Source organism: Hemitrygon akajei, chromosome 5, assembly GCF_048418815.1.
Source record: "Hemitrygon akajei chromosome 5, sHemAka1.3, whole genome shotgun sequence".
NCBI lineage: Eukaryota > Metazoa > Chordata > Chondrichthyes > Myliobatiformes > Dasyatidae > Hemitrygon > Hemitrygon akajei.
In genome coordinates this window covers 81,098,480-81,123,802 of record NC_133128.1, presented here as the reverse complement: position 1 = coordinate 81,123,802, position 25,323 = coordinate 81,098,480, and the positions used below count along the sequence as shown (strand labels likewise).

At 42.0% G+C, this 25,323-nt stretch overlaps 1 protein-coding gene across 1 annotated transcript in view; it reads left to right on the top strand.

Annotated features, from left to right (window-relative positions):
• The first annotated feature begins 1,250 nt into the window (after window positions 1-1,250).
• Window positions 1,251-25,323, top strand: part of LOC140727213 (uncharacterized) — a 41,924-nt gene continuing 17,851 nt past the window's right edge. The window contains exon 1 of the mRNA XM_073044479.1: window positions 1,251-1,314. Coding sequence (XP_072900580.1) covers window positions 1,251-1,314 — 64 coding nt within the window. The remainder of the gene's footprint in view (window positions 1,315-25,323) is intronic.

Below are 25,323 nucleotides of genomic sequence, written 5' to 3'. Positions count from 1 at the left end.
TTCTATGACTGGAGAGGTGATTTACATTACCAGCGCAAGAGGTGAAACAATGAGGGCAGAGAGAGGTCAGCCCATGTACTTGAGACTGAGCAGTGAAGCTTCCTGTAGATTTCTGGGTGTGTCTAAACTCTGAAGGTACTATCCTGGGAATAGAAACACTGAAGAAGGAAGGTGCAATCGTAGACTCAGGAAAAGGAGAATTAACATGGACAAGACAGGGGCAGCAAACATGCTTGACCTGCAAAGCTGCAAACATGAGCCACAGAGAGACAGCAGCTTGAAGCAGGGAGATGAGACAGGGCGATGTGCGGGAATCATGTCAGGAAGTCCCAAAGGTAGGGACCAAGCTGTTAGAACTAGTGTACCTGCCTGAGGTGATCACAGTAAGGGGTAGAAAGGGAACAAGTGGGCAGACCTCAGTTTGAGGAGGGCAGCTGAAGAACATGATGCAACAGAAATCACAAGCGTACTGAAAGAAACTACAACTGCCAGTTTGGTAAGATTACAGGAGGTGCGAAGGGCCGAGCAAAGCAAGAGCAGCACGTTGCTGATCGGAGAGAGCTGGAGGGGAGGGAGGTAGTCCTCCCACAGCTGGCTGACCAAGCCAAGGTGAGGATGCTGCCTGAAAAGGCAAAGTTTTCTCCTGGATGGACAGGACCACAGATGTTACTTATAATAAATGACACTTGTGTCTTTGTGCAGTCGATCAGGCAGCCAATGGAAACACTAGACTCAGATTAAGTTGTACGACTCAACTTCTTTTTACCCCCACAGATCAGAGCAGGGAATCTAGTGTACCCAGTAACCATGTAATTATCGAGAACCTAAGAGATGAACACCAGCCGGCCACACGGGAGCTGACCACAGCTGATGGAAACACACACATAGCAAACGTGAAGGCGGAAGACACCAAGAGCCTGACAGAAACCGATAAGTAGCATGCTAAAGTGTAATAGTGACGGTACTCTGTAATGAAGGCTGGTTGCTGGAGGTAGCTGATTACTGAATAGCATAAAACAGAAAAGATTTTGGGAAAAATAGATGGGGAGGGATTTAAGTTAAACCTTTCTATGGTTGGGCTAATGATTGACTGGACAGTTCAGAAGGGGGTGCCACTGAGAAGAGGCCCTTGCAGTCATTCAAATGGAGGCCACCCCAACCCCTTCCTCTACATCAATGAGAGGGCATGTGAGCCCTTGGTGGTGCCCCTGGAAAGAGAGTTTTAGCTACCAGAGAATGAAGGAGTCAAGATGAGGAATGTGATTAAGCTGCAGTCGGCCAGCAGGGAAAGAGCCAACAGGTGTACGAATGAAGGTACTATCCTGGGAATAGAAACACTGAAGAAGGAAGGTTGCATTTCTAAAGACTGTTATTTAAATTTCTGGAACCATCCCTCTACTTAGCATTTTGTAGGTAGCCATTAGAGATGATAGGGTAGATGTAGATACACGTAGAGAAATTGGGAGGGATCTGACACAGGGCATTTCTGCTGCCCTATTTAAGAAGATCCTCTTTAATGTTGGGCTTCCCTGAAACAATTTATTTTGTCCTGGATGGCCAAGAGGAGGAACTGTTAGGAGATTTTGGGGTTAGGACATAGAGCAAATATTGACTCAGCAACCAACCTTCAGATCTGAATATGCATTGGAGATTAACCCTAAATTGCAACTCTGAACAATGGGTTCCTAACACCAAGTTCATTGGAAGACACCACAGTTAAATGGAAGACCAGACTACACTGATTTAAATACATTATTTGTGTGTATTTGTGTGTCTGTAGTATGGGTACAAAGAAGGAAGATATGGAAATGGTGTGTGGTTCAAAGAAAGCATTATAAATTTAGATTTGTTTGAATTGTCCTGAATCTTACTTTGCTCTTTAGCACATATGGGCCAAGCAGACCTTTTTCGACCAGAGAGCTCTCCATCTGATTCCTGTTGTATCTCACTTTGTTGAATAAAAAGTCTGATTCATGTCTACCAGTACTTCTCTCCAGTGACTTCATTCACATCCGGGTAGGATGCTTTGATAAAAACTGGCAAGGGCCAAAGGGAACAACCAAACTTCTCTAGACTCATGAGCAAGAAGGGATGCTGGTGAACTTTCTAGGCTGTAGAGCCAATGTGTATGGGCAAGGACAGGCTATTTGTGATGTTCGCTCCAAGAAATCTAAAGCTAACCTTCTCAACATCAGCACCATTAATGTAAGTAGGAGCATGTGCAGCACCCCCTTTCCTGAAGTCAATGACCAAAATGAACAAGAGTTCCACAACTAGTCTTTCTAGCCCAGTCTGTTGTACACATGGCTGATCCATCTGTTAACTCCGCCGCTGAGCCTAACCAGGTATAACACTGTACTATCACAGTAAGTCGAATCTTTGTCTTAATACAAAGGCAGGACTATAACTCACAAGTCCATCAACACTGATGACATTTCCTGAATGTATACTTGGAGGGTTGCCTGGCGACTTGACATGTCCTAATATATTGAAACTGCATTCGCTTCTGGTAAATAAATAATTTTCTTTTTCTATTTTCTGACCTGTCAGTAAAATTGCTCTTGGAGAGATGCTGGTATGCTGTTTGAGCAAATCAATAACTTTGGAATATTGCACAGAGATGAAAATTGATTTTTGCAGCTTACATCTGCACAATCTAAAAGCAACAATAAGCTTGAATTGGAATATGTCGTTGGTATACAGCACTGGGGCAAAAATGTATTTTTCCTGGGTTTTGGAGAAAAAAGTGTGACGGTAAAGGAGCCCTGAGCCTGTCACCAAAAATCGTGTTGAGAATCTGGACAAGCTGCTGGTGCCCGTCACTTGGCCTGCGGTATTAACAAACCAGGCAACCACACATCCTTAAGGGAAATTCCAACATCGCAGTAAAATGCCTGGAATGCCATCTGATAAAACTTGCTGGTATAAATAAGGTCACCCCTTCATGAGCTAACAGCTCAGCACAAGCTCCCAGTTGGTTTGCCTGACAGGAAGCAGATCACTAAAATGATAGATCCACAGACTACATCTGTAATGCAGTTCACCTGCTGAAAGTAAATTTGCAGAGACTGCAGGGTTAGAGGGAATAGTGACAGCTTTTACTTTACATTCCCATCTTAAGTGGGGGAGAGAGGACATTAAAATCAGGAATCTTTAATCTAGTCTTTCAAGTCAATGCAGTTCATCAATTTAAAATTACTGCTGGTAATTACTTGCTGAGTGCCATTGATTGTCTCCCCCTACCCCTGCAACTTCTGCTGAAATGCCAGGAATTTAGGAAAGCTACCAGCAGCTTTATTTCTAATGAAGTGGTGCACTACTGACCTGGGACTCCCCCCGAGATCAACAGGCAACTGTGCCTGAACTATCATCATGGAGGTTGTACTGCTCAGCGCCATCAATGACCCTGATTATTTCAAAGAATAGCTGTGAGGATCGTTTTTTGAGGGCTGCAGATTCATACAAAGAAGTGACTTTTTCCCCTCAGTTTCAGTGAGAATAGAATGCATTTTAATTATAAAAGAAATGAGGGAGAGTTTCATTGAGAAATGAGAATGGATTTTAGTTACAAGGAGAGTTTGGATGGACAGTGCTTGTTTCCTGTGGAGTGAAGGAGTTTGAGGTGAGACCGGACAGAAGAATGTAAGAGATATGCAGAGATATGGTAAACAGTCAAAATCTTATTCTTATGGTAGGCTTATCAAACGAGAGGTTTAAGGAGAGAGGAAGGAGATTTAAAGAGGATCTGAGATACACGTTTTTTTTTAAAGAGAGAATAGTTGATATCTGGAATTTGTTGCCAGAGAAAGTGGTGTAATCGGGTACAATTTTACTCTGTTCAAGCAGCATTTAGAGAGACAATTAAGTAGGGAGAGCATGGAAAGATGCAGTCTCAATGTGAGCCAATGGGATCAGTACTGATGAACAAAAAGGTTGGCACTTTCCTGTGTTGTATGACTCTGTGATTCTATGAAAACATGATGGGCCACTTTATTCCGTCAAGTTTCTAATGCTAGTGAGGGAGAACTGCTTTATTTTAAAATATCCACCCTGAACGCATTAAAGTGACTTGGGAACAGTTTGGAACATGTGTTCCAGGTGATATTGCAGTTTCTCAAACCAAATAGGGTTAACATTGAGGGCTTCTTTACCAGAAGAAGAAAAGGGAAATGGAATTGGATTTTCAATGTACCATGATGACCTTAAGCTCTCACCAAATATTTAGATTTATTGTTCCAGAGATATAATGGGTGGAATATTAAAATCTTCTGTGTGCAACAACATACAATATGCTTCCAAGATAATGGACCCCCTTTTTAATTGGCCAATTTTGAAAACAGGTTTGAAGGACTCTTGGTGATCTCTCTTAATTGGAACAAGGCACCACCTGAGATAAATGAAATGATCTGTGAATTGCCTTTAATACAAAAGTAAGCTACCCAATAATATTAAAGAAGATACCAACAGTTTCTTCAGATACATAAAGTGTAAATAAAAATGGATATCGGACAGCTGGAAAATGATGCTGGAGAGGTAGTACTGGGGGACAACAAAATAGCGGATGAACTAATATTTTGCATCAGTCTTCACCATGGAAGGCACTAGCAGTATGGTGGATGTTCCAGGTGTCAGGGGGAAATAATCTTTCAGGAATCACTAGAATTTGGAATGGTTCCGGAAGACTGGAAAACTGCAAATATCACTTCACTCATCAAGAAGGGAGAGAAGCAGAAGAAAGGGAACTATAGGCCAGTTAGTCTGACGTTATATGTCGATGATTTGGATAATGGAGTTGTTGGCTTTGTTGCAAAGTTTGCAGATGTTATGAAGATAGGTGGAGGGGGAGGTAGTTTGAGGAAGTCGAGAGGCTACTGAGTGTCTTAGACAGATCAGGAGGATAGCAAAGAAAAGGCAGATGAAATACAGTGTCAGAAAATGTATGATTATGCACTTTAGTAAAAGAAATGAAAGGGTTTGACTTCTTACTAAATGGAGAGAAAATGCAAAAAAAAAACGAGATGCAAAGGGACTTGAGAGTCCTTGTGCAGGATTCCATAAAGGTTAGCTTGCAGGTTGAGTCTGTGGTGAGGAAGGCAAATACAATGTTAGCAATCATTTAAAAAGGACCAGAATATAAAAGCAAGGATGTAATGTTGAGACGTTATAAAACACTGGTGAGGCCTCATGGAATATTGTGTGCGGTTTTGGGCCCCTTATCTTAGAGTGGATCTGCTGAAACTGGAAAGGGTTCAAAGGACTGAATGGCTTGTCATATGAAGAATGTTTAATGGCTCTGGTCTTGTGTTCACTGGAATTAAGAAAAATGAGGGGTAACCTCATTGAAACCTATCAGATGTTGAAATGCCTTGATAGAGTGGATGTGGAGAGGATGTTTCCTGTGGTGGGAGAGTCTAAGTCCATAGGACACAGCCTCAGAATAGAGGATCGTCCTTTTAGAACAGAGACGAGGAGGAACTTCTTTAGCCAGAGAGTGGTGCATCTTGGAATTCTTTTCCACAGGCAGCTGTGGAGGCCAAGGCTTTATGTATATTTAAAGCAGAGGTTGATAGAATCTTGATTGGTCAGGGCATGAAGGGATATGGGGAGAAGGCAGGAGACTGGGGCTGAGAAGGAAATTGGATCAGCCAAGATGAAATGACGGAGCAGACTCGATGGGCCAAATAGCCTCATTCTTCTCCTATATGTTAGGTCTTAGGGTCTTAATTCTGTCGTGATGTGAAGAGAAGAAAATATATTTGCTTTATCATTGTGATCATCAGAAATCAAATTTAGAAATTAAGGAGAAAAGTTATTTCCTGTTACTTAGAAAAAAATGCCATTACAAATTTGGCAAAATAACTTCCTAATTGACAGGGAAGAAAAGATTTTCCTTCATTATGAGCCAACTGAATGCACCTGTAGCCATTGTTGTTGTTATATACAGTATTTCTTCATTTCACTCTGTCTTAAAACATTCACCCTGCACACAAAGACTCTATTCTTAAGGTAAGAATGCTACAACTGCTTCTTTCTCATCAACAATCTTTCTAAACAGATTGGTTGATGCAAGTGTAAGATTACACAGCAATGTGTTTGTATATGTACAATACTGGCATGCATTCTTCTGGTAAAAATATTCAGTCCCTTTTGCAATGCAAGGAACTCTCACTGCATTGAGTATTCCTGACAGGCACATGATGCAGATGCCACAGCTTCCTGTATAGCTGTGAATTCATATTATCTTATACACAATTTATGGACTCATTTTCAAGGACTCTACAACTCGTGTTCTCAGTATTATTATTATTATCATTATTGTATTTGCACAGTTTGTCTTTTTCTGCAGTTTGGTTGCTTGTGGGGTTGTGTGTGTTTTTTCATTGATTTTACTGTATTTGTTTGTTCTACTGTGAATGCCTGCAAGAAAATGAATCTCAGGATAGATTATGGTTACATATACACATAGTACCTTGATAATAAATTTGCTTTGAACTTTGAACTTTATTTTGATAAGAGTTTTGCTGAAGTGTAATAACACATTATATTTCATATCTTCCTAATTCTTTCTTTGAAATCTAGGGGAAGTAGTGGGGTAACTCTTAGGCTGACTAACAACTTGACAAGTATGTGAGACATTTCTTTGTCATAATCATCTCCAGAGCAGTCTATGAAGTATGTATTTGTGGGTTTTCTGTCTCGCACTTATCTTTCATTGAATGTCAACACAGAATCCTGATCCAAAGCTCCAGTTTCCAACTCACTATGACAATCAGGTTGAGAATTAACCCTTCACCTTCCAGCCAGGAAGAGGGCATTTTACAAAGTGTTGATTTGTATAACCGGCTAATAAAATCTGCCCGTCACTTAATAAGTGAACACCGAGTATTCTGTCGACAATAATCCTTCAGTATGAATCACATCACATGTTGACTATACAAGCATTGTAGCCAGCACTTGTCATGACAACCAACCCCACACCTGGTCATTCCAAAAGTATACATTGCACAGACAGCAAATGCATTGAGGGATCTGTAAGTCAGTAATTTAATCTCTGGGCTCAGATGATAGTAATAGTTGACTTGAGCAAAAGAATACTTTTTGTTAAAGGTGGTGCCTGTCATGAAACAAATAGGGCAGTTTGTGTTTATGTTACTGATTATCTTTAACTTATGTGATAGTATTGGGTTTTCTGAGCACAATGTTCTAAACTCAAAGACCGTAAGCTCTATCTGATTTAAAAAACTATGGGTACTCTCACTAAAGAGATAGTACTGTAACTACCAAATCTTAGAAGACTAATTTACTTCCCTGTCTATCCTCCATGGTGAATTTAGCTGTCAATACCCTCTATTCGAGTGGTCGCCAACCCATCGATCTTTGAGACTTTCCCAGTAGATCCCGAAAAAAAATGAAAAATACATAAATACTGTTGAGAGATTGTTTCCGGGTTGCGGGTTTTTAGTTCCGTTCTTTCTGCCCAGTGCGCATACGCTCAACTCCCCCGCACTACACAGTGTACTTCAGTGGTCCCCAACCACCAGACCGCGAGGAAACGATATGAGTCAGCTGCACCTTTCCTCATTCCCTGTCAGCCCACTGTTGAATTTGAACCCACGTGAGGTCATCAGTCGCCTAAACGCAGTGATACCCTCGTGCCAGGGATCACTGGTTGGCCTCGGGCGGCCAGCGGGAAGTGCCGTCGCTACTGGCCTGGAGCGCTGTCTCTAAACCTGTTTAACACACTGAATGTTCGTGGGGAACCCGGTGCTAAAATACTTGCAGGCGACCTAATTCGGGCTTAGTGTTTCATAAGTATCAGAGCAGGTGGGCAGGAGGCTGTAGTTCAGGACCGGAGGCTGTCTAATGAGGCAATGAAGCACTCAAAATTGCTTCAGTACCCCGAGTCCAAGCACCCCGCACTTAAAGACAAACCCACTGAGTTTTTTCAGCGGAATAAACGTAAGCAGCGTGGGACAGAAACTAAGTGCCGAGGGCCACGAAAACTGGACGTAAGGAACCTGTTTCGAGTACCGCTGTATTCCAGTCGTGTTTAACATCCCCCCTCCCCACCGTTGGCCGGTCCCCAAGAATATTGTCAATATTAAACCAGTCCGTGGTACAAAGAAAGGATGGGTACCCCTAGTGTTTATACATTATTTCTACTTCCGGGTTGTGGGGTTTTACTTCCGGTCATTTCTGCCCCGGTGCGCATGTGTATAACTAATTGACTGAGGGTCGATCTTGCCTTTTACTAAGGCCAAGGTAGGGGATCTTGGGCTAAAAAGGTTGGTGACCACTACTCTATTCAAACAGTGGATCCCCTCTCCCAACCAAGGAGAAGATATCCCCAGCTAACAAAATAGCTTAAAACACAGTTCATTTATTTTCAGTGATGTATGTTTAAATCCTCAAAGCACTCCTGAAACACATTTCAAACTCTCAGAGGACTTCCTGGTATGGAAGCACCAAAGCCCTTGAACAGAAAATCCTACAAAAAGTAGTGGATACGTCCCAGTACATCATGGATAAACCCTTGATTCTATTATGGTTATTATTCTATTATAGTTTTAATAAGTATGCTCACAAGAAATTGAATCCCAGGGTTGTATATGGTGACAAATAATTTGATTGTAAATTCATTTTGAACTTTCCTTTGAACTTTATCTTAAACATTTCCAAGTCACAAACCATCTCCAAAGCAGCAAACACAAAGGGTTTCTTAAACTCAAAGGATGAAGCACAGAGCAGAAAGAATTTTCTCAGACACAAAGGATTTCCAAAACCCAGGTACAAATTGATCAACTATAAAGACATACTCGCAATGCAGATGGACAAATCACCTGGTGCAGAAACTGAAGCTGGAGGAATGGATTCTAACCCTTCCATGTCTCTTGATGCTCCTTGCCCCATTGCTAATAAGCCCGACCCTGAGCTGCTCTCTACGGTTATACCTCTCTCAGCCACTTGGGTAGCTTTGCATGCATATACTTCCTTAGATAAACTTCTAACACTAATCGTCTAAAAGCATCTTTTCAAAGTTCAAAATTCAAAGTAAATTTATTATCAAAGTGCATTTACATCACCATAAGCAAGCCTGAGACTCATTTTCTTGTGGGCAAACACAGTAAATCCAAGAAACACAATAGAATCAATGAAAGACTGGAACAAACTGCGCAATATGAAAGAGAGAAAAAGATAAATAAAAAATAAATAGATAGATAGATAGATAGATAAGTGAGCAATAGATATCAAAAACATGAGATGAAGAGTCCTTGAAAGTGAGTCCATAGTTTTTGGCGACAGTTCAGTGATAAGGTGAGTGAAGTTGAATGAAGATAGCCCCTCTGCTTCAGAGCCTGATGGTTGAGGGTAATAACCGTTCCTGAACATGGTGCTGTGGATCCGGAGGCTCCTGTACCTTTCTCCTGATGGCAGCAGCGAGAATGGCCTGGGTGGTGAGGGTCTTTGCTTTCCTGCAACAGTGTTTTGTGTAAATTTACTTGGTGATGAGGAGGGCTTTAGCCATCCTATCAATTACTTTTCGTAGGATTTTCCATTCAAGTGTATTGGTGTTTCCATAGCAGGCTGTGGTGCAACCATTTAATACACTTTCTACCACACATCTATAGAAGTTTGTCAAAGTTTTGAATGTGATGCCGAATCTTTGCAGATTTCTGCACCAGCTTTGATTCGGCCTCGGACAGATGTTATCAGTAATTTAAAAATGATGTTGGAGCTGTGGTTAGCCTCACAGTCATAAATATGAAGCGAGTTGAGCAGGGGGCTAAGCGCACAGCCTTGTGGCACACCCATGCTGATGGAGATCATGGAGGAGATATCCTTGCCAATCTGAACTGACTGGAGTCTGCAAGTGAGGGAATTGAAGATCCAATTGCACAAGGAGGCATTGAGGCCAAGGTCTTGAAGCTTATTGATTAGTTTTGATGGAAAATAGTGTTGAATATTGAGCTGTAGTTGATAAAGAACATCCTGATGTATGCATCTTTGCTGTCCAGACATTCCAGGGTTAAGTGAAGAGCCAATGAAATTGTATCTGCTGTGACCTGTTGTACAGGGTAGGCAAATTGTAGTGGATTCAATCTGCTTCTCAGGCAGGAGTTGATATGTTTCATAACCAACCTTCCAAAGCCTTTTTTCACTGTCGTTGTAAGTGTGACTGGATGACAGTCATTGAGGCAGATTATCACGTTCTTCTTAGGCACCAGTACAATTGAAGTCTACTTGAAGTAGGTGGGCGTCTCAGAGGGCCGAAGTTGAAGATATCGGTGAACTCTTCAGCCAGTTGATCAGCACAGGTCTCTAGTACTCTGCTGAGTACCTTATTTGCAGATATAGTCCCACAATTAACGCTGTAAAGATAATTTCTCAACTATAAATACATCAGTTGCTGTTATGATAAACGATATTATCCATCTATCTACAAGCTACCTTGAACTAAGCAACTTAGAGTCGAATTGTTTGTTTAAAACAGCTCATTGTCTTACTCCACTCTCGATCAGTAATAAAGCAGATATAGTGAGCTAACGTCTGCTTTCACAGACAGCGTCTATGATCTACAGAGCTTGTTTGCGAAGCTGCTCTATAGAGAATACTTCATTCTAACTTCATACTGATTACTGCCTACCATTTCCATTTTAAGAACTGAAGACTGACTTCCATTTACCACCAGAAGTTAAACAACTGCTTATGGAACATTGGGATCTCTTCTGGGGAAGGTCTGACCTGTACTAAAGGAAAGGGTTACACATGAAATCGAGGGGGTCCAATATCCTTACGGGCAGATTGGCTAGAGTTGTTTGGGTGGGTTAATCTAAATTGGCAGTGTGATGGAAACTGGAGTGATATATGCAGAAGATACAGTAGATGGCTTTCAAACAGAGGCAATGTGTTGTGAGACTCCTATCAAGGAGAGGCTGATGACAGGGCAGAATTGCAGTCAACAAGATGAGTTGCAATGTAAAAGGCAGGCAAAATCAGAAAAGGTGAATACAGGACTAAAGGTGTTGTATTTGAATGCACACAGTATATGGAATAAGGTCAATGAACTTGTAGCACAGTTATAGATTGGCAAATATCTGTAGGCGTCACAGAATCATGGCTGAGAGAAGATTATAGCTGGGAGCTTAATGTCCACAGATACACATTATATCGAAAGGATGGACAGGAAGGCAGAGGGGATGGTGCAGCTCTTTTGGTGAAAAATGAAATTAACTCGTTAGAAAGAAGTGACATAGTGTCGGAAGTGTTAAATTGTTGTGGATGGAGCTAAGGAACAGAAGGTAACTGAAAAAGTCATTAAGAAGGTAAAGATGGAATACAAAAGCAAGCTAGCCAATAGTTTTAAAGAGGATGCCAATAGTTCCTTCAAATACATAAACTGTTAAAGAAAGGTAAGGGTGAATATCGGATCACTGAAAAGCGATGGTGGAGAGGACAAGAAAATGGTGGACAAATTGACTAAGTACTTTGCATCAGTCTTCACTGTGGAAGACACAAGCAGTACTATGGATGTTCCAGGTGTCAGTGGTCATGAGGTGTGAAGTTGCCATAACTAGAGAGAAAGGTCTTGGAAAACTGAAAGAGCTGAAGGTAGATAACTCACCTGGCCAGATGGTATGCACCCTAGGGTTCTGAAAGAGGTAGCTGAAGAGATTGTGGAGGCATTAGTGATGATCATTCAAGAATCACTAGATTCTGGAATGGTTCTGGAAGACTGGAAAATTGCAAATGTCACTGCACTCTTCAAGAAAGGAGAGAGGCAAAAGAAAGAAACTATAGGCCCGTTAGTCTGACCTCAGTGGTTGGGAAGATGTTGGAGTCGATTATCAAGGATGAGATGTTAGAGTACTTGGGGGCTACGTGATAAAATAGACCATAGTCAGCATGGTTTCCTCAAGGGAAAATCTGGCCTGATAAATCTGCTGGAATTCTTTAGAGAAATAACAAACAGATAGACAAAGGGGAATCAGCTGATGTTGTGTACTTGGATTTTCAGAAGGTCTTTGACAAGGTGCCACACTGAGGCTGCTTACCAAGCTATGAGCCCATGGTATTACAGGAAAGATTCTAGCATGGACAAAGCAGTAGCCGATTGGCAGGAGGCAAAGAGTGAGGGAAAGGGGAGCTTTTTCTGTTGGCTGCCGATGTCTAGTGGTGTTCCACAGGGGTCTGTGTTGGGACCAATTCTTTTTATATAATATGGTAATGCCATGGGTGATGGAATTGATGGCTTTGTTGCAAAGTTTGCAGATAATATAAAGGTAGGTGGAGGGGCATGTAGTTTTGAAGAAATAGGGAGGCTACGGAAGAGCTTAGACAGATAAGGAGAACGGGTAAAGAGGTGGCAGATGGAATACAGTCTTAGGGAGTGTATGGTAGAAGAATTGAAAGGGTTGACTCTTTTCTAATGGAAAGAAAATACAAAAATCTGAGGTGCAAAAGGATATGACAGTCCGTGAGCAGGATTCCCTATTTTGCAGGTTGAGTCTGTGGTGAGGAAAGCAAATTCAATGTTAGCAGTCATTTCAAGAGGAATAGAACATAAAAGCAAGGATGTAATGTTGAGACTTTATATGCTGAGGCCTCTCTTGGAGTATTGTGAGCAGTTTTGGGCCCCTTATCTTAGAAAGGATGTGCTGAAATTGGAGAGGGTTTAAAGGAGGTTCACGAAAGTGATTCTATGATTGAATGGTTTGTCATATGAAAAGTTTTCAATGGCTCTGGCTTGTATTCACTGGAATTCAGAAGAATGAGGGATGTTGTGATTGAAACCTCTTGAATGGTGAAAGGCCTTGATAGAATGGATGTGGAGAGGATGTTCCCTATGGTGGGAGTTTCTAAGACCAGAGGACATAGACTCTGAATAGAGGGGTGTATTTTAGAACGGAGATGAGGAGGAAATTCTTTAACCAGTGAGTGGTGAATCTGTGGAATTCATTGCTACAAGCAGCTTTGGGGGCCAGGTCTTTACATATATTTAAGGCAGAAGTTGAAATGTTCTTAATTAGTCAAGGCATGATGGGATATGGAGGGAAGATAGGAGATTGGGTCTGAGAGGAAAAATAGATCAGCCATGATGAATTTGAATTTATTTAAATCTTACATCAATCCCACAACGTGAGGGAATAAAATTTTTTGCATTATGCCTCCGTCACAATGTACAGACATGTGAATTTATAAGTCTCATGGCTTGTAGAAAGAAGCTGCCCTGTAGCCTGCTGGTCCTGGCTTTTATGCTGCAGTACCATTTGCAGACTCGATAGGCGAAATGGCCTAATTCTACTCCTATATCTGAAGATCTTATGGACTGTTAGTTAGAAGTTTCTTACAGCTGTTTTTGATTTTACAAGTGACAGCTGTGTTTAGAGAACAGGATTAGCAAACAGGAGTCAGGAGCCCAGGACGATGAATGTTCTTGCTGTTACAAACGAGGGCTGAACCCTTAATGATAAACTGTACCAGATAGTGTTGAATAGAGGATCTCTGCCCAACCTGCTGACATGACAAGCTCTTGATTTCAATCAGGCTTCGAAGAACAGCCACATATTGAGGTGGAATGCTTGCCTGGTTGAAGGACGAGAGAACAAAACAGAAGGTTAGTTCCTTGTGCTACACCCATTATACCGGATAATCCTTCCATAACCCACTGGTCACCGAAAGGAGGCACACACAAAACCCCACCATGGTCAACATCACCAAGCTGACTAGTAATAAAAGGCACAAAGCACAGAGTAAAGTTGATCAGAACATGATCAGAGATGAAAACAACAGGTCACAGGCCTATTTTGCCCTAGGATTCAGGGCCTCCCCAAGAGCCATTTACACTTTTGGATCCTAGGCCAAGGTGTCATCCTTGGTCTCATCTGCTGTTGTCCCTCTGTGATCCTTTGTTTTCCTCACGAGCAACTGAAAAGAACAATGGGCCACACTACCTCCACCCCTCTCATGATCCCAGCATGTCCTAAAACACCTAACAGCCAATGACAGACTTCCAAAGTGCAGTCACAGTCGTACCCAATTTCACACTCAGACTGACCCCACAAGTAAATAAGGGAAGCCAGTGTCTGACCTATGACCATCGAAGGATTCTGGAGAGAACTCCCACATTCTTGTCTGAACAAGTGCAATGGAATATTTCACATCATCCTGAGAGAACCTTCCAGGCCTTGGCACCCCTAACAAAGCAGCACTCCCTCAACACCAGAAAAGTGTCAGTTGCCATTATCTGTTCAGGCTGCTGGAGAGGAACTTGAACCTATGACCTTTATAAAGAGTGAAAGTGCTGCCACTATGCCACTTCTGATCAGATAGTCACAAGCAGGAGTAAAAAAGACTAAAGCAGACATATTGTCCCAGTAACTATTTTGCATTGTTTGCCTGGCACAAAATGGGATGATGGATTATCTGAATGCCCTTCATGAAATTCAGACAATAACCAAAACTTTCCATTGTAAAACTCAAAGCAGTGTTGCTGTATTTCTGCCTAATGTCATGTTGTGTCAGTGTCAGCACTGCATTCCAAACTGAAGTATTGAACTTCATCATAGTTTTCAGCATGTTGAAGAATGTTCTTTGCAGTCAGTTCTCAAAGACGCATAGCTCAATACTGGTGGTGCGCTTCCAGCCACAGGGGAGTGTTATTACTGAATGTATGGAGAGAATGAAAGGAGCAGACTGCGGTCAGGCTCACAGAAGACCTGACAGTCTGGCATAAAATAGTGCCTACATGAGCGTTTTTCATTATGCAAGGGCAGAGTTGGAGTTTCTACTGGGCTATAGCCAGGTGTTCCTGGTATGTGTTTGCCAGGAAGGTCTCCATAACAACGGGAATGTATTCTCTGACTGAATGATCTACAGTGTAGGCAGATGCTCATGGCCACTCCGTGTGCTCCAGAAGCAGGTTGAATTCCCCTCCGCTAATCCCACCTGTAGCAGTGAGCAGCCTGCTCTGAGATCCTGCAGCAGGACGGATAGACACAAAGGCCAGGAGTCTGAGATTGAACACAGTCTCCAAGCAGCCCAGGCAGGTATTACATTGTATTTGAAGTCAGAGCAGTCTGAGAGTCGGCTCGTTAAATAACATGGTTTCAGGGGAATTGGACTGAGTAAAACCTGACTTTTCTGTGAGTAAATATGAAAAATGTGGAAAATCTCACTTCTGACAAAGCCTGCATGTTGTATTATTCCCATATGAGGAAATGTCATGTTTAAAGAAAAGTGCAAGAAAGGACAGAAATTTCTCAAAAAAAAAGGAAATTAAGTTTTACAACAGGAACTTAGCATTTAGCAATATGCACCAAATTAATCTATCCCATGCTAACCTGCATCTTTGTTGCACAACTTCAGTTGCTTCCAGTGAATTTCTAGGCCACTATTTACAAAACATCGAATTCATCACTTATGTGATTGCTGAGAAAGTCACAAACCAGTGGGAAAGTCCAAAAAAATTACCTCTAGGCTCCCAATTATTTCCCTTTGGCTATACAGTTAGCAGACACCAAATTATGAACAGTATTTCTTTCTCGATCACCGGTTTCTTCCAAATCCAAAGTCCATGTCCTTTTTACACCTCCGAATTTCACGTCAATGACATTTCTGCTGCGTATTTCCATAAAAGCTCGACCTCCTGAGTGTCAGCTCTGATTCTCCCTTCACAGACGCTGTCTGACCTGCAGCGTTTCCAGCATCTCATGCTTTCTATTTTGCTTTTAGATCACCCTTTAATGATCTGCAATGCACAATGCAAACCAATCTCACAAATGAACCTAAGCAGGCGTTTGTCACCCCACCTTTCACCGTCCGAGCCATTTGGAATAGTGTTCAGAACCTCGAGGCCATACATTGGGAGCAGACAGAGGAGCAGCAGGTGGAGTGTGAGCTGTGCAGTTCAGATTCCTGCAGAGATAATTGAGTGAAAATCACAGGTGATGCCTACAAGTGTGGAACTCGAGGTTGCACGCTACTCACATAAGAGACCAGATGTTCATGACTGGCAAACACTGCCCACCTGGCTGCCCCATTTCATTCTTTACAGAACTTAGAAACCCGGCAAAAAGATATTCTCTGTACACTCTACCTATGAGTCTGATAATCTTACAGCTCTCCCCTCAGCCTCTGCTATCCCAGAGAAACAACTCCAACTTATCAAATCTCTGCTTGCAGCACTTGCTGTCTAATTCTAGCCGCATCATGGTCAACCCCTTCGGCACCATCTCTAAAGCTTCCACATGCTTCCTACGATGGGGCAACCAGAGTGGATCGCAATATCCAGATGAGGCCTAACTGGAGTTTCACAAAGCCACAATGCAACTTCTTCATTCTTGAACGTAATGCCTCAACTAAGAAAGGCAAGCATAGCCTATTCTTTCTTTACTGCCCTGTCAACATGGGTAGTGATTTTCAGGGAGCTATAGACTTGGACACCAAGTTTCCTCTTTACATCGATCGTGTCCTCTGAGGGAGAATAAAAGAGGAGAAATGAAGAAGGCAAATACCATCACTGCACCTCACCTTATCAGCTTGTATTTTATCACCATTTTCAGTGCTGAAGTTCAAATTTCTACCGAAATAACTGAGTGAAAAAGACAGGTGATGGCCTGCCAGTGTGGAATTAGAGCTTGCACAATACTCACACAAGGGACTAGACATTCCTGATTTGCACACACACACAAAGCATGATCCAATTTCCAGCCCATTAATTGCTGAAGCGCACGACGTAAGTAATCAGTCCATCCCGCGCTCTAATCATTAGTTGCTTTTGACAGAATGCATGCCTCTTTTCTCTAATTGTAGCCTCTGAGAGAAATTAAATAGTACTTGTGTAAACCTCCAGGAATTCTCCGGGGCATATTAGGGTTTTCAGTCATTCGCAATACAAGTAAATTATGCATTAGCCAGTTCAGCACACAATCTCTGCATGTGATTGTGTAAGTAAAGCTGCCTACTTGGATTAGAATAGCCTGTACATAATAAATATGCCATAGCATTAGAAGAGTAAAACTCTGCTAGGCACAGAAGAGAGAAAAGCCAGATCTCCTTACTATCATCTCAAGTGACTCCAGGCCATTGAAGCAACTGGCTGTAAGATCCGGCTCACAACAAGCATGCATGCTACATGTTTCTGACATTCCAGAGACAGGGGATGGTGGGTGATGCAGGAAAGGAAGTTGTTGTTCAAGAAGCAAAGCTGAGTGTTATCACCGCGCCAAGTCTCTCTTGGAAAATGCAATGTAGCCATGAAAATTCTGTCAAGTGAGACTTTGTACCTGGGGCACCTTTTTTTTGTTACAGACCTCTCACCAATGATAACTATTGCTATATGTGGCCAGGGAATCCCACGATCATATTCCTGTTTGTTACTTGATAAATCACCTTTTAAACTCTTTTTGGTACATCGGAGGCCAAACGGTTTTTAGTAATATATTATTCATGAGAAAATCTAAAAGCGGAGTAACTCAAAGTATTTAGTGCTTAGTGGTGATAATTTCTGTTAAATCGGCTGCAATATCATAACAGTTATGTGACAAAAGTATTTTGTAAACAGTAAGTACAGCTGTATTTCCCTCCCAAGTGCCTAATTACATGAACTGTATACAGTTCAGGAGTGATTATGCCTATTACATGCCCATTTTGCACCTGCAAGGCTGCTTGGTGCTCTGTGTGAAGCAGCGCTTCAGTAACATTAAAGAGAAAAGCACAGGAGAACGCGGAGAGAAAATAAACATCCTGCTTGGTCCAATGAAGGAGAAAAGTTCCCATTAGCTGGGAGGTCAGCAAGTGAATTATAGATACTAAATCATCAGCAAAAGAAGTAATTGGGTATTAGGGACTTACTTTTCATTTAATGCACTGAATTGGTGTGCTTGTAGCCTGAAGCTTCAACTGAAGTAAACTCAATAGTCACTTTCAAAGCAGAACTATAGGGTTTTCATTACTAAGAGGAAAGAGCTGGGGAGAGCGATTAATGAGATCCAAGAAAGCAAAATGTTGTGGGATGAGAAGAAAAGTAGGAGGTGAGAACGTGACAAATGGAATTGCCCCATCCTGAGCCATTACAGATCAGATTGGTTGAATCATTGGCTCTTCACTCAGCTGTGGTATACCTAGACAATGAAGATGCGTACACTGGGTGCTCTTCATTGACCACAGCTCAGCATTCAATACTATCAGGAGAAATAAGCTGGAGGTCCATAAGCCCTCCTCAGGGGATCAGAGATGGAAAGGGTCAGTAGCTTTAAATTCTTTGACATTAACATATCAGATGATCTGTCCTGCAGCAGCGTGCAACTGCCATCACAGAGAAGGAATAAACAGAAGATCTACTTTCTTAGAAGTTTGCACAGATTGAGCATGTCACCAAAAGCTTTGACAAACTTCAATAGATGCACAGTGGAGAGTATCACAGCCTGGTATGGAAATGCCAATGCCCAGGAACAAAAAAAAAAGACTACAGAAAGTGATGGATACAGCCCAGCTCATCACAGACAAAGCCCTCGTAATCAGTGAGTACATTTACATGGAGCTCTGCCCCAGGAAAGCAGCATCCAGCATCAGAGCCTCCCACCATCCAGGCCATGTTCTTTTCTCTATACTACTATCAGGCAGGAGGTACAGAAACCTTAGACGTGACACCATCAGGTCCAGGAACAGTTAGCACCCTGCAACCATCAGGCTCCTGTAGACAACTTCATTGACCACGACTCCGAACTGATTCTACGACCTACAAGCTCACTTTCAAGGACTCGACAATTCATGTCTCAGTATTTTTTTTCTTGCACAGTTTTTCTTCTTTTTTACATTGGTTCTTTGCCAGTCTTTACTTATGTATTTTTTTTGTAGATTCTATAGTACTTATTTATCTTGTAAATACCTGCAAGAATCTCAAGGTAGTATATGGTGACATATATATTCTTTGATTATATATCTACTTTGAGCTTGAAATTGCTTGGATTTGCATTGTAGTTAGAAAGCAATTGGACAGCACATTCAGAGAAAACAGATACAATGGGCTAATTGGCTTCATTTTACTTTGTAAGATTCCCTGATTCCAACCAGACTAATTTGGAACACTTTGTTGTTTTTTTCAGCGTGATTCAGTGACTTGGAATGAACCTAGTTCTACAAAAGGAGGCATGTCAATAAAAGCCAGATTTGGTTTGGTTCAAATAAAGTATGAACATTTGTGGAGGAGTTATGATTTTTTAGCTTATTACAGTTGATACCAGCTTACTTTAACTGTTGGAAATATTCACATGGTAGATGGCATTAGTCTAAGGCTTCTGTCCATCATTTAACCGCATGTAGCCACCTCAGATTATTGAATTATGCAAATATAATAAAGTAGATGAAGTTGCAGACAGCAGACTGTTATATTCTAGCATTTCATAGGAACAGCTTCAAATTCCCTGTTACTAATATCCTATTTGATTGCTTGAGCTTGTCTGCAGCTTTTAGCTGGTTGCTGGGTGGAGTCCTTTATACAACAATGCAATAGCTTTCAGCTGAAGGAAAAGCTATAAGGTTCACAGAATGAAACGCTCGATTAGGAAGAGATGGTCTGCCACATACTGGTCTGTTTCTCAGACATATTCACTTCTTCTGCAATGACGAGTGTTCTAAAGCAGGTCCAACCCCTGGTTCATCAAACCACATTTAACATGAGACAACCAAATCTGCTGCACTAACTCCAGACCAGTGGATATCGATTGATGATGAGGAATAGGAAGCATAGGGGGATCTAAAGGCGACTCTTTATTCTGAGAGTGCTTGCAATCCTAATTATAATGTTTGAGCTGGTAAAGGCAGCTACTCTCTCAGCATTTAAGAAGTCCCTGGATAAGCAATCAAATCACAGAATCAGAGGGGCCTATGGTGCTAGTAATTACCTTTCATCTTCTCCAGTGGCCATAGTATTTATGTGGCCAGTCCAATTGAGTTTCTGGTCAATTCTAAACCCCCAAGCATTGGTTGTAGGAGACTTGGTGATAGAGTCTTAGAGTCATAGAGCACATAGTAATGCCATAGAGTGTCTTGGCTAGGTGGATAGGTACTGGAGGTTGTTATTTGGCAGAAATATTACTTGCCACTTATTCCCCATGCCTGAATGTCATCTAAGTCTTGTTGCATGCAGGCATGGTCTGTTCCATTTGCCGAGGAGTTGGAAATAGAAAACTTTGCACTCATCATCAAACATCCCCATTTCTGACCTGATGACATCAGCCTCAGTGACTGAAATCAACAGGTTGCCCGGCACATGGGATTTTGTGAAGCTGCCAAAGTAAACTTCAAAGGCATTAAGCTCATCTGGGAGTAAAAGCTTGTTGTCTTTTATGTTATATCATATATGTCAAACTCAAGGCCCGCGGTGGAGTTTGACACCCCTGAGTTATATTGTGGTTTGGTTTTGTAGGTCATGGCATTCAAGCCCTGCCACAGCGTCCAGTGTCCTTCTGTGTGTCAAGTCTGGTCCAGAATTGCGACTTCGAATGTGAGCTGGCTTTCCAGGGGTCATACCCGGACCTCTTGTACAATCTTGTGTGCCGGACTTGAACATCACCATTCTAGACTTCAGCAATTTGCAGGTTTCTTAGTTCATCCAAGACTTCTGGTTGGGGAATACTCTGAATGATTTTGTGGCGACACACTCATCCATCAATGTCTTCATAAAGTTCATGACAATCGTGGCGTATTCATTCAGATCCTCTGATGAGCCAATAGACAATAGACAATAGGTGCAGGAGTAGGCCATTCGGCCCTTTGAGCCAGCACCTCCATTCAATGTGATCATGGCTGATCATCCACAATCAGTACCCTGTTCCTGCCTTCCCATATCCCTTGACTTCGCTATCTTTAAGAGCTCTATCTAACTCTTTCTTGAAAGCATCCAGAGAATTGGCCTCCACTGCCTTCTGAGGCAGAGCATTCCATAGATCCACAACTCTCTGGGTGAAAAAGTTTTCCTGAACTCTGTTCTAAATGGCCTACCCCTTATTCTTAAACTGTGGCCTCTGGTTCTGGACTCCCCCAACATCAGAAACATGTTTCCTGCCTCTAGCATGTCCAATCCCTTCATAATCTTATATGTTTCAATCAGATCCCCTCTCATCCTTCTAAATTCCAGTGTATACAAGCCCAGTTGCTCCATCCTTTCAACATATGACAGTCCCGCCGTCCCGGGAATCAACCTCGTGAACCTACGCTGCACTCCCTCAATAGCAGGAATGTCCTTCCTCAGATTTGGAGACCAAAACTGCACACAATACTCCAGGTGTGGTCTCACCAGGGCCCTGTACAACTGCAGAAGGACCTCTTTACTCCTATACTCAGCTCCCCTTGTTATGAAGGCCAGCATGCCATTAGCTTTCTTCACTGCCTGCTGTACCTGCATGCTTAATATGAACAAGCCCTTGAACATGGTTCTGTCCACTGACTCAAAGCAGTCCCACAGCTGTTTCTCTGCCTCCTGTGACTAGCTCTTGGTTATCCTTACCTCTGGTGCCTTGCTCCTTAGCCTCTGCCTGTATGCAGGTAGTAGGAGGACAGGCAGATGCTCAGATTTGTGCTGGGCACATTGGTGAAATCTGCATGGAATAGACAGACAAATGTAGAGCTCAAGAGGAGGCCATTTGACCAGGCACATGGAAGGAAATCCAAGCATCAGTCATCAAAGTGCTGAACCCTGCACTGAGCCATTATGAGAGACGTGTTAGTCTGGAGTCAAACACAGGTCAGGTGCAAGTTCCACCCTGAGCCACCAACAATAGTGCTGAAGATAAAACCTCGAGCAGGACGGGGCACTGCTCAGCTCTGTAATTAGCTCTGCCAGGATTTCTGTACTCAGATTACATGAGTGTGACTTAAACCAGTGTCTACCTGTCTGCCAAACGAATGTGCTATCCCTTGAGCCTCAGTGATTGGTTTAGAGTGTCAGAACTTTGCAGAACATTTAAACTGCCTGGTATTAGGCAGACAACTCATCTGTATGGAATTTGCAAGTCCCGTGTGTTGGTAACTGCCTTCCGTGTTTCAGACTGCCAAGGAGACTGTAAGGAATTTCAGCTTCAATTAACTCACAGGTGTGATGAATAAACACCACTGCATTATTGTGTATAGCTTCCTGCAGACTGGGGTGACTGAAAGGTCTTTTATTCATTGTGACTTGATTTGTTTTAAATGTACACACAAATGGGACCACACCTGAATATTGAGCTCGTAGCCTCCTTTGGTGCTGCCAGTGTGGAACTGTGACTGCTGAATCAAAAAATCGCGCTCTGACTCCCTCAGGAGATAGTCAGAACTGTCACAACTGGTGGAACACAGGAGGCTGTGAGGAGCTCTCTGAAAAGTACCTAAAATGAAGGGGACTGGAAGTGCCCGTTCAGATGTTCAGTCAAACTTCTGTCACTGGGTGGCCTCAAAAAACCAGGGACATAGAATGAGGTTGATTAGCAAAAGATCTGAGAGCGATATGTGGAAAAATAGTTTGCACAGCACATCTTTTGAAGAGGCTTCCAAAGAGAATTGACTAAGTATCTTTGCAGGGCCAAGGGGAGAGGGTAGTTGGATCAGCCGTATTACTTTCCCATCTTGATGGGACAAATGGCCTTCTTTTATTCTGTGAAACTATAGGAATGAGTTTGAGGAGCCTCTGACCCTCATCTTACTTCAGAATGGGTTTTTCACAAACCACTGACCCTGATATTGGGCATGCGAAACTCAAATTCACAGAGCTTCCTGTGCTTTCCTGGAAGTAGAACAAGCTTCACCCACTTTACATTTCATGTGTCACATGGAAACGGGCAATTGAAAAGGAGTATCCACCATTTTGAATGGCATAGGCATGGTAATAGCCACAGGAGGAGTATGCACGTGGTGATTGTATTCCCCCTATGCATCTTCCAGCGACAACACCCTGCTCTCATTTCTCTTTTTCAAACTACTTTAATTTTTAAAATTTCTTCTTTCTTTTCACAAAAGATTCTCTAAAATCTTCCAGTCTTCAGGACTACTCTTTTCCCATGCATCTGGCTTTACACATCCTTCACATATCAATGCAGCTACAAAGAAAGCACAACAGCCACTACATTTCATGAGGTTTCAGGAGATTTGGTATGTCACCAAGCTTCTACGGATGTACCGTGGACAGCATTCTAACTGGCTGCATCACCATCTGGTATGGGGGGGAGGAAGGGTGCTACTTAACCATTAATACATATATACTTGCTGTAATTTCCCCTCTATTATTATGCATTGCCTTGTATTGCTGCCACAAAGACAACGAATTTCACAACATATGAAGGTGACATTAAACCTGATTCTGAGTTGGCTGAGTTTTGTTCTTTAAGCTTGGTACCAATACCACTTTCAATTATTGACCTTGCTTGCTTAACTGTTCGTTGGAGGTTTAGTGCCATGTAAAAGTATGTAGTCCCCAACCCACTGTTCACGTAAATGAGTGCTACAACCAGGGATTTTCATCAATTTAACTGAGAATTTTTATTTGTGAATCACGTGCTCTTTTTTTTTCAAGCTAGAGCTCAAAAAACAGGGGAAATTGTGAAGCATGAAAAACTAAAAATTCAAAAACTGAAATGTCAGCAATTCAAAAGTATTCATCCCCCTTTGCTCAGTAATTAGTAGACCACCTCTCTAGGCTTTTACAGCCAGTAGTATTTTGGATAAGTCTCTATTAGCTTTGTACAACATGATATAGCAAGATTTGCCCATTCCTCCTTGCAAGATCGCTCAAGCTGTGCCAGGTTAGTTAGGGAGCAGTAGTGAACACCAATCTTGTGGTCTTGCCAGATATGTTTGATCAGGTTAAGGTCAAGTCTCTGACTGGGCCAGTCAAGGGCATCAATATTTTTTTAATTTGAAGCCACTCCATAGTTGCTCTGGCAGTGCACTTTGGGTTGTTGCTGTGCTGAAAGATGAACTGCTTCCCTTATTTAAGCTTTCTGGCAGAGGCTAGCAGGTTTTTAATCCAGGATCTCTCTGTATTTAGCAGCATTCACCTTCCCATCAATCATAACCAAGTTTCCAGTCCCTGCTGGTGAAAAGCATTCCCATGGCATGATGCTACTCCACTATACGTTACAGTAGGGATGATGTTACCTGGCTGATGCACAGTATTAGATTATTGCCATACGTACTGCTTAGTGTTGAGGCCAAAAAGTTCCACTTTAGTTTCATCCAACCACAAGACCTTCTTCCACATCTTTACCGTATCTTCTAAGTGAAGCTTTGAAAAGTCTTGACAGGCAAGGATATATTTTTTAGGCTTCTTCCTTGCCACCCTTCCATAAATATCCTTTTTTTGCAAGGCCTTAAAAATAGTGGAATGAAAATCTTCATCTCCAGTTACAGGCACTGACCCTCTGCAGCTCACAAAGAGTGACTGTTGGCATCACAGTAGCCTTCCGTACAAATGTTGTTTTTCTCCGGCAACTATGTTTAGAGGGGCGGCAGTTTGGCTATGGTTTCATATTTTTTCCACTTTTTCATGATGGACTGCCTGAGGTGGTCTTGTACCCTTCCCAGATCAGCACTTCTCTATGATCATTTCCTTGACTTGCCTTGAGCGTTCTTTTGTCTTCATTTTGGTTTGGTCTAGTGAATACCTACCATACTGTTAGACCTTGCAGAGAGAGAGGGTATATACTCAGATGACCCTCCAATTTTCTACACCTACAAATTGAATGAGCTGGTAAGGTAATATACAGTATTGCACCTGAGGAAAGTTGGTGTAGTAATTACAAAGGGGATGAATACATTTTCAGCCTCACAATTTTGGCTTTTAATGTTTTTGATTTGAAATAATGCACAATGTTTTGTAGATTAGCTCAAAAGAATCCTACATCAATATATTTTAAATTTAGAAAATGAGACAGTAAAATGTGAAATTAATTGTGGGGGCTGAAATCTTTTCCAATGTACAATAGGTACTGCTTTTGCAGCGGACGTAAAATGTACACAGTATTGAGTACTTTGGAGGCATTTGGATGCATGATTTGACCGAGCTATGTTTCGAAGAATAAATGGTATGTAATAGGTTTTCTGAGATCTTTGTAAATTCTCAGACTAACCAAGTCTTCAGCCATTTGAGAAGATCTCCAATCTGGAAGATGGAGAAGAATTCTTTGTCTATTAGGGAGTTTGGAAATTTTCTACCATTTTTCATTATTCGCAGTTTCCTTCCATCCAACAGAGATAATAAATCCAAAGTAAAACACGGACCCACAGCTGGAAATAGGATTAACCAAGTTTTGTTTGTTGTGGACATGAGGGGTTTCTGTCATAAATATC